The 10000-nt window shown below is 36.1% G+C and overlaps 2 protein-coding genes across 8 annotated transcripts in view; one reads left to right on the forward strand and one right to left on the reverse strand.

Moving 5' to 3' along the window:
• Window positions 1-9076, forward strand: part of LOC125026400 (histone-lysine N-methyltransferase SETDB1-like) — a 26951-nt gene extending 17875 nt beyond the window's left edge. For 6 of the 7 annotated variants that reach the window (XM_047614830.1, XM_047614831.1, XM_047614828.1 and 3 more), the window contains 11 exons: window positions 121-257; window positions 452-659; window positions 2073-2240; window positions 2730-2869; window positions 3057-3234; window positions 3631-3778; window positions 4389-4568; window positions 5842-5856; window positions 7048-7200; window positions 7403-7563; window positions 7754-9076. In XM_047614830.1, the coding sequence (XP_047470786.1) occupies window positions 121-257; window positions 452-659; window positions 2073-2240; window positions 2730-2869; window positions 3057-3234; window positions 3631-3778; window positions 4389-4568; window positions 5842-5856; window positions 7048-7200; window positions 7403-7563; window positions 7754-7960 (1695 nt within the window). In that variant the 3' untranslated portion in view covers window positions 7961-9076. The remainder of the gene's footprint in view (window positions 1-120; window positions 258-451; window positions 660-2072; window positions 2241-2729; window positions 2870-3056; window positions 3235-3630; window positions 3779-4388; window positions 4569-5841; window positions 5857-7047; window positions 7201-7402; window positions 7564-7753) is intronic. The other variant, XM_047614832.1, reaches the window with a different exon arrangement.
• The window catches only part of LOC125026402 (uncharacterized protein DDB_G0283357-like), a 39535-nt gene continuing 38307 nt past the window's right edge, over window positions 8773-10000 (reverse strand). Inside the window, exon 6 of the mRNA XM_047614837.1 lies at window positions 8773-10000. This exon is cut by the window's right edge and continues 774 nt beyond it. Coding sequence (XP_047470793.1) covers window positions 9278-10000 — 723 coding nt within the window. The 3' untranslated portion in view covers window positions 8773-9277.

Raw genomic sequence — 10000 nt, forward strand, 5'->3', positions numbered from 1 at the left:
GATTAAGTGATGTTGCACATGAGCTTTCAATTTTATCTTTCTAATTGGTATTGCTCTTCTAGATTTATACAAGAACTAGTATTATAGTTGGAAACCAAATAATTGTTCTCTTTTCTGCAGAAACATACTCTTCATGAGGAAACCATAAAGTTCACAAGACATATCTGTACGAATAAGTGCTTGGGGAAGGGTGATAACATGTCTGATCATAAAGGGTTGTCACCACTCTTATATCCTATGATGTTTGGTTGGTACAGGTTAGTGTGTGTCTGTTTCATATTATATTTCCTTTTTTTTCTCCTTTAGTAATGTGAACATTTGTAGCAGATGGATTTGCGTCACTTTTATAAATGTTCTAAAAATATATATATTTATGTATATGTATAATGTATATATTTTTTCTTCTCCTTCTCCTATTTAAGTGAGAGCTAAACTATCTTCCCTAAAACAGACATATTGTGAAACAGCGTCGTAGAACAATGGGACGCAACGAAGTTTATTATGTAGCTCCGTGTGGTAGACGACTGCGCAGTGTAGAAGAAGTCTTCCGCTATCTCCTTGAGACTGAATCCAATCTTGAGATTGACTGTTTCTCCTTTGAATTGGCAGTGGACACCTCTCATGAGTGGGAGCCGTTCAAAAAGATTGTCAATATTGATGTAAGTATTCTCTCTCCACTTTTCTTCTTTTTTTTGAATGCCCGTATGTGATTAATTTGTTTTCTAAGGCATATTTTGACTTGTCATTTTGTGTTGAAGAATTCTGTTGTTGTTTTTATTATTATTATTATTATTATTATTATTATAGTTATTTTTATTATTATTATTGTTATTTTTATTATTATTATTATTATTATTATTATTATGGTTGTTGTTATTGTTACTATTATTATTTCTATTATTATTTTTATTGTTTTTATTGTTATGACTATTGCTATTATTATCATTATTATTATAATTGCCACTGTTGTTTTCATTATTATTGTTTATATTGTTATAATTATTAATATTATTTTTATGATTATAATTGTTATTAGTATTATTATTATCATTATTATTATTATTAGTAGTAGTAGTAGTAGTAGTAGTATTATGGTTATTACTATCATTATTATTATGGTTATTACTATCATTATTATTATTGTTATTGTTATTATTATTCTATACTGATGATATTTTGTTCTATGGTTTGTTATGCTTTGCAGATAATTTTATTATTATTATTATTCACATTTAATGTGTAATATGATTATGATTCTCTGCAGAAGATTATTATTCATATTATTATTTATATTGCTATTATTATGATCATTATAGTACTTTTATTATAATTTTTGTTTTTTTATTAATATTATTATTGTTATTTTTATTATTATTATTATTGTTATTTTTATTATTATTATTATTATTATTATTATAATTATCATCATTATTACTTCTTATTCTGTACTGAAGAGTTTTAGTTGTTATTCTCAATCTTTTCTTCTTTCTTTTTTCTTCTGTTGTCAGAAGCTGTCAGTGCCCTCTGAAGTCAGAATATGGGCTTAGAGGGGTCACTGGCCTAGAAATACATGTTCTCAATTCTTTTGAAATGATGGAATTGTAACTCTGAAATCCCTTTTCTTTTTCTTCTTTTTGTGAGGAACTAATATTGGAAGAGTTGATGTCATTAATTTTTTACCAGAAATGTTTGTTATTCCTATTGTTGATTGCTCTACATCCAGTTAATTTTATTGGTTTGTGAATTTTACTTGCACCTTATTCTTCTACTCTTCAGGACTATGATTTTTGTTTTCTTCTTCTTCTTCTTCTTCTTCCTTCTTCTTCTTCTTCTTTTCTCCCTTTTTGTGAAATTTCTATTAAACATATAAACCTTCATTGTATGAATAAGGCTATATTAATTTCTTTTCACTTTTGTAGATTTTATGGGCATTTTAAATTCTGTTGTATAAAGTTTGGCAGTTTATTATTGTTATCATTTCTAGCATAGATGGTGTTATTTATGTCATTGTCACAATTTTTGTTATGATAATAAGATGGACTTCTATCAGTTAGTTTATATTTATTTTGCAGGATGTATCCGGTAGAGATGAAAATGTACAGATCTCATGCGTCAATTCCTTGGACGATACCGCTCCTCAGCCTCTAGTGTACAGCAATGTTCGAATTCCAACAGAACATGTGCCACTCAACCTAGATCCAAACTTCTTAGTCTGCTGCGACTGTATAGATGATTGCCAGGTAAGAATTTGAGAGTATTAGTTTCAATACCTATTAAAGTTTTTTTTCTTTTTTCTTTCTTTCTTTCTTTTTTTTTCTTTTTTCTTTCTGTCTTCATGTTCTTTATTTCATTGTATTTTATTATTTTTCTTACTAACCCAGTGCCTCCTGTCCTGGGCTAAAATGCGGAAAGGTCTACCCTCAGAGGTTGCGCTTAAGTATTGTATGCCATGCCTAATGTAGTCAGTTGGCACAAGTGTTTTCATGATATATGCACCAATTAAAGTCCTGACTTGTGGCCGTGATACAGACATGAAATATTGAAGCCTAAGTGTTCTTTTTTGGTCCAAATCCTTTCTAAAGTATCCATTATTATTCTTAAGTCCTTATGTTAGAAGCATACTAGAAATTATGACAGGACTGAGACAATAGAAGAATGATGTATTTGTTGCTAGTGAGCTGGATGATATTTATCATAAACAAAGGATAAGATAAAACACTTTATTTCAGGACAAATCAAAGTGCCCTTGTTGGCAGTTGACAATCCAAGGAACCCGTATTTTGGATCGCTCCGAGAACCCCAATACAGGTTATCATTACCGCAGATTGTCTGAACAAGTACAAAGCGGTATTTATGAATGCAATTCTAGGTATGCTTTTTATGAGTATTTTGTCCTACATTTGCAGTTTTAGAAATAATATAAGTATTCTGTAAATAGGTAATTCACAGTCAGACTGTTTGTCAGGTTTGCTAAAGCATATTCTGCTGTAACTGTATTGTTTGTTAATGTTTTTTTTCCTATCTTCAGTCATTTTCAATGTAAAGTAACTTTACAGATGTAAGTGCAGCAACATGTGCTTAAATCGTGTCGTGCAACACCGACTAAGACTCAAGTTGCAGCTCTTCAAAACTGCACGTCGAGGTTGGGGCGTTCGAACTTTACACGACATTCCTAGAGGAGGATTCATCTGCGTTTATGTGGGCAAGATGCTGAATGAGACTATTGCTAATGAGGTTTGAATTTCCTTTTTTATGGTTGCCAGTTGATAAGTCTCTTTCAGAATTTAGAAAATTATGTATGAACCATATTCATTGTAACAAAAGTAGAACAGGTATGAATTAGAATGAATGTCTTCACAGTGTGAGAGATGTATTTGACCAGTTTCAGTTATATCTTCATCAGAAATACATGCATTTCTGACAAAGATTTAATCAAAACCTGTCAAATATACTTTTTGCACTGTGAAGGTATTCATCCTCATTCATACTTTTTCTACAGAATTATGTTTGTAAAATTGTGATAGTCTAAGACACTGAAAATAAAAAATGCAAGAAACTAAAAATCATATTTTCATTGCAGTAGTGAGAAACTCAGTTAAAACCTTTTTTTTTTTTTTCCTCACCAAATAGGAAGGCAAGATGATAGTGGGCGGAGATGACTACTATGCTGAGCTGGATTATATCGAAGTCATGGAAAATGCGAAAGAAGGATATGAGGAAGAAGTAGAGAATATTGAGGAAGAATCTAGCAAGCTCTCCGTAGAAGGAAGTGCAATTGGTATAACAACTTTTAGTGTCCATAGTCTTATTAAGGTTTATCATTTGCTTAAGTAAAATAATGCTATGGAAAACAAAATGGATATTATGTCTTCATGTGATTGCATTTTTACGTATTTGCAATTAGTGAAACTTTTTGTACTCTTACATCTGCTTTTTCTTGTGTATGCTTAGCAAATTACGTGATTGTGTTCATTTTTTCCAGTTTTACCACAGTCTGACAATTTGTGTTTTATTGTCATTGTTATCACTACCACTATAATGTTGTTCTCTTCTTTTTTTTTTATGGAAAGGAAATCTCCAGATAATGCAACCTTCCCTATGTCTTAGAAAGATATTAATTTTCTGTGTGTGTGTGTGTGTGTGTGTGTGTGTGTGTGTGTGTGTGTGTGTGTGTGTGTGTGTGTGTGTGTGTGTGTGTTTGTGTTTGTGTGTACATGCATGTACGTGTGTGTGTGTGTGTGTGTGTGTGTGTGTGTGTGTGTGTGTGTGTGTGTGTGTGTGTGTGTGTGTGTGTGTGTGTGTGTGTGTGAGTAAGTGAAGATATGCAGAAACAAAAGGAAGAGAAACGAGAAGAACATGGCTAATATATATCTCCATTCCCCAATTAGCTGGCTCAGATTCCACAGACAGCGATGGTTTCTATAGTGAAAATGAAGTAGATGACACAAAAGATGATCGCGACTTCAGCCATCCGACATATATGAAAAAGGTGGGACTAACCAAAAGAGAAAAATCTGCTCGCCTTCAGGAACGCTCATCGCGCAATAACTTCCTAAAGAAAGGAAAAGGTATGTGTTTTGGGTGAGGTTAAAATCTTCTCATGCACCAGCTTTTTTCTCACAGTCATTCTTGGCATCCAAAACACCCAAGTTCTTCCATGACACGGCACTAACCAGATATTCAACCTATTAGACAAAGATGCAGAACTAGAAAAGAGCACAATTATCAGCATATCATGGAGACATCACAAGAAACAAAGACTTGCAGATGTGCATAAACAAACTGAATAGTCTACAGGAATGTAAACCTAAAAAAATCATCAGAAATCATGCCAAAAAAATGGAGAACAAAATACTAGGTTCATTAAAACATGGAGCACACACAGTGGACTGCTGCAGCACATTAACTCAAGTGTTTATATTCCTACCACTTTCCAACCAACCCAGTATCAGTAAACATTCTTTACTCACCTTGAACTAACAATAAGCATTAATGTTATACCATATGTACAGTGTCTTGGACCCCTCTAATCCTTTGCTTGTTGTTGTTGTAGGGGGCTTAGGAGACGGAGACTGGGGCCCAATGTAGGGGATCACCCTTGGGCCTCAGCCTTCATCTCAACTAGTCTTTTCTTCACCCCCTTTCATTTTCCTTCTCTTCTTTATCCTTTTCTTCTGTCCATTTCCCAAGGTGTTAGAGTCATGCTGAAAGGATCAAAGGTTGGCTTTGTGTTAGTCATGAACGGCCTCCAGGGGCCATGGGCACAGTATTCCCTTACCCCTCATGTGGACCCTGAGGTTAAACAGTTTCCTATCCCCATTTATTTCAGGCTCACCATGGCCAATAATGAATATTTGTTTCCCTTATTAGGGGCATTAAGACTTGCCCCCTCATCAACCAGCCTATCTAAATTTGATTTCATAGGTTTCCCGACCCCTGGCTCTCCTTTGACCACAGCTTGGCCTGATAGTAATATCCCCCATCAATGTTTGCGGTCAACCCTATCCATTCTTAATTATCCACCCAGGTCATTCTTTACTCATCCTTCAGAAGACACCCCTTCCTCTCTCTTCTTCAACATCCTCCACTTCATCTTCTACTGCACAGTATTCTTCATTGTCTACCTCCACCCCCCTTATTACTACTATTCATCCTTATTGTCCTCCTCCCAACAGTACTACCTCTCTCCATACCACCCCATCTTCCTCCTGACCTCATCCTTCTACTGCTTCCACCTCTACAATCCTTTTGAGTACCTTTATTGGCCCAGCCAAGTGGGATCAGTTCCTTGTGATTCCCCCTACAGCTCTGTACTCTGACAGTACCCTTCTCTTCCAACAGTGTCTCCAAAATCAGGTAGGCAGTTTCCTTTCACAGTTGTTCTGATCGTTCATGCCTTGTCACAGTTCCATCTGAGTCCCAAGCTCGTGCACTATCTACCCTGACTGACCTCACTGGCAAACTCCTTCCTTAATACTTTTACTGGAACTGTTTCCATCTCTCCAACTGATTGTCATGTCTATGACAAGGACTGGTCAGACTGTGAAAACAACTTGCATGCCTCATCGACTCTAATGTAATAGCAGTCCAGTACTACACTATTCTTCCCAGAGGCCAACTTAACCCCTTAATGACGGGTCACGTTTATAGATGTGGAAACAAACTGCTCGAAATGTTGCGTGCAGCTGTACGCCGCGGCAGCGCGCCAAAGTGCTACGAGGCAGTGATTCGGCTTGATGTACCGAACTCCCGCGCTCAAAGTTGGCACGTTGCCATTGATCGCCAGTGTAGAGTTTTTTTTTTTAGTTTTCTTCACCCGTCACCAAGGGGTTAAGTCCTACACCATTATTGCCAAGATTAGCCTCTGTAGAAATGACCTTCATAAAATTTATATTTGTGGAGTGTCCTGCCCTTTCCAACCATATTGACCTCTTCCCAGTCAATGTCAGAAATGTTGGTATTTTGGCCACTCAGCCAAACATTGTCACTTCACAGCCTGCTGCCCTCTATGTGCCCAACCTGGTCATGATTGTTCAAATTACTCTGCTCAGTCATGCACGTGTACTAATTGTGGTGGCTCCCATAATGTATTTTATAGGAGGTGCTCTGCCTACATTCGACATTCAAAGTATCTGCTGATATCCATCCTCCTCCTTAACTTCCCCTACATACTCTCCATTTGATCTGATCGTCCTATACCTTTAACCACACCCTTTTGCAAATCCCCACTGTTATGCATTTGCTCTCCCTCTATACCCTTTCCACTAATATTCTATCTATCAGCATTCAACAACTTTTGACATCTAACACATCTTATCCTGATTGTTAACTCATTTTCACCCTTTTTGCCACAATATTTTACCATAGGGCTATATGACCTGTGATATCTAGCACATTTATTTCTTCTAACCATTAACCATTGTGTCTTGATTCATTGAATGTTTACATCATGGTAAAGTTTGTCATAGTATATGTGTCTGTGGGTTTACAAGTAAACAAGTTATGATTTTTTTTTTTTTTTTTTTTTTTTTTTTTCTTTTATTCTAGAAAGTAAAGATGGAAGTGGATCAGGATCTGCTCCTGCATCAGATGATGAAGCATCCAAGTCATCACAGCCTGAAAAACCAAAGGAAACAGAACCAAAGGAGGATTCAAAATCCGAAGAAGCTGCTGATGATTTTGATGATGACGATGAAGCAGGTAATTGTGATATGATGCATTGCTAGTAAAGGGAGCTAGGATTTTTTTTCTGTTTGTTTAATCTCCCTTCTTTATTTTATTTTCCCATTTGTACAGTTGATAGGTTATGTGTTATTTCCATTTGTACAATTGATAGGTAATATGTTATTTATAACATATGGATAGCATATAGCTTAATTGTTTGTTTCCCAAAAATTCTTAGATGAGAAGCAACGCCGTCCACAAACCTTCGCCCCAAGTCAGTTATTGGCTACGCCTCCAAAGCAGAGAGCAAACAAGAGTGTGAGAGAGTATTTTGGAAAAGACGAAGCAGTATACATCATGGATGCCAAACACACAGGCAACATAGGCCGATTCTTGAATGTGAGTGTATGGTATTGTAATTTTAGATGTATAACCACATATATAAAACACATTTATTTATAGTAAGCACTAATATGCCTGGATTATTTTTGATGCATACTCACAGACAGACATGTTAACATATTCAAATCAAACTGCCATTAACTTCGTCATTTTAATCAGAAATTCAGTAAAGCAAATTCCTTTCCAGCACTCGTGTGAACCAAACGTCTTCGTCCAGAATGTTTTTGTTGACACTCATGACCTAAGGTTCCCATGGGTGGCATTCTTTGCGATCAGCAACATCCGTGCAGGCACTGAACTCACATGGGACTACAGCTATGAAGTGGGCAGTGTACCGGGCAAGACTAAGTACTGCTACTGTGGTGCCAGAAAATGCCGAGGGAGGTTGTTGTAGATTGTAGTTTACTTCATGGTTTACAAGGATAATTCCAAGTCATAGTAGTATTTAAAACTAGGTATATAAGTATCATTTTAACTTTAAATATGATGCACAAGTTAAAAGCAATTAATCTTTATTTTACAATTAATATGGGAATTTTGTTTTTATTGCCAACCCACTGCTTCATATCTCACTTCACAAATAATCAGTATCATTATCTTTGTCCCACTGACATTGATTTACAGTTAGGCTGTCTTGTATATTCCTCAATGTTTTCAAACCACAATCTATGGTCATTGCATTGTATAAGGATGAGTCTTATCAGAGTAAAAGATAAAGTTCCCATATCTGTTATCTTCAAGCCCTTGGTAAGTGACTTCTTGAATATTCAATACACTTGTAAATCATTAGACTAAATATATGTTTGAATTTTAAAATCTATTTTTTGTTGTTACCCTTTTTTGGAGTGTGTGTGGGGGGCAGCATTAATATTACATGATTCACTTGGAATACTTGAGTAAAGGAACAAAAAAAAACATTAAATATTTGAAAAATCAACCAAATGCACTGTTATTCTTACTGTAATCCAGTTATTATTCTCTTCATTATGACATTCTCTTACCTGAGCATTAAACTTTATATAATGATCTGATGGGCTGCTTTGTAGGAACTTTACAACGTCACTCTCTTACTGATACAAAGTACACAAGCATACTTAGAATTTAACACTTTAAATATCTAATAAATGACAAAAATATTTCATGTGAAACTGTCAAGGAAAATGTGAATAATAGCCAAGGGAAAAATAAATTTTTCAGGTAAAAACATTTTTGAGTGGTACATTTTATTCGAAATTCACACGTGTATAAAACGAGTCAATATATTACTTAAATTAATTACTTAACACTAATGATTTCTGTAGGTTTAAATATAAATGTCATGAATATCAACAGTAAATGAAGTGTTACTATCAATTAAATATGCTTGGGAATTCATAAAATAATACTGGTTGATAGTCCTTTATAATAATCAGAAGACACATTTTGTTCCAGCAATTGTGTATTTTTTTTTTTTTTTTTTTTTTTTTTTTTTACATAAAGGCAACAAAATCACTTGATATATCTGTAAATTCTCAAATAATTTCAACAGATGTCAACTTATTCTCTAAGACATAAACTCAGCACCAGCATTCAAAAAAATAATCGCATTTCCCTAACCAAAAGCATTATGGAGGAGGTCCCAACACTGCGTAATGGACTTCCACCAACTGCACATGTGACGAGTTGAGGCAAGGCAATTCTCCCTCCTCTCTGTTGCTTTCTGTTGATATCCTTAGAAATTCCTGTCACCAAAGTTCGAGGAAAAGGATTTGTTGACGGAGGATGAAGAAGAGGAGGTGGAGAAGGACTTGCTAATGCGAGATGAAGGGTCCATGGGGGCCATGTTACCGAAGTTTGACATATTGGATAAGTTAGACATGTCAGAGAAATTGGACATATTGCTGAAATTTGACATTTCTGAGAATTTAGAGGAAGCATCGCTAAAGTGGGAGAAGTTAGACATATCACTAAAACCAGATCTACCAGACATAGTCGAGGCCATAGAGTCAGTGGACATTTGCGACATGAGTGAATGACCGCGGCCCATCAGGTCCTTCAGATCCCCGAATCCCGAGGGGAAGTTGCCAGACTCAAGGAAAAGTCCAGGGCCGCCCATGGAGGAGCTGAACGACTGTTTAACGGACGAAGTGGAGGAGGAACTCTTTTTCACCGACATGACGGAGCCATCGGGCATATGTTGGATGCAAGATTCGCTCACTTCAGCGGCATCAGCGGCTTCGGAACGCTTAAACTTTCCTTCGGGGTCCTCCTCGTGGCGAGTCATTTTGGTGGAGGCCTCGCGTCGTGCTGCCTGGCTGTTCTTGTCGCTAATTTCAGCAGCTGTTTCACGGTGTTCCATAACCCCGTCATTCTCCTGCACGACGTTGGATGTCTGAGAAGTCATGACGCGGCGGCCGTTCTCCTCCGTGATGCTCACGCTCGTCTGGTTGCCGGA

The sequence above is a fragment of the Penaeus chinensis genome, chromosome 6 (genome assembly GCF_019202785.1).
Source record: "Penaeus chinensis breed Huanghai No. 1 chromosome 6, ASM1920278v2, whole genome shotgun sequence".
NCBI classification, from domain to species: Eukaryota; Metazoa; Arthropoda; class Malacostraca; order Decapoda; family Penaeidae; genus Penaeus; species Penaeus chinensis.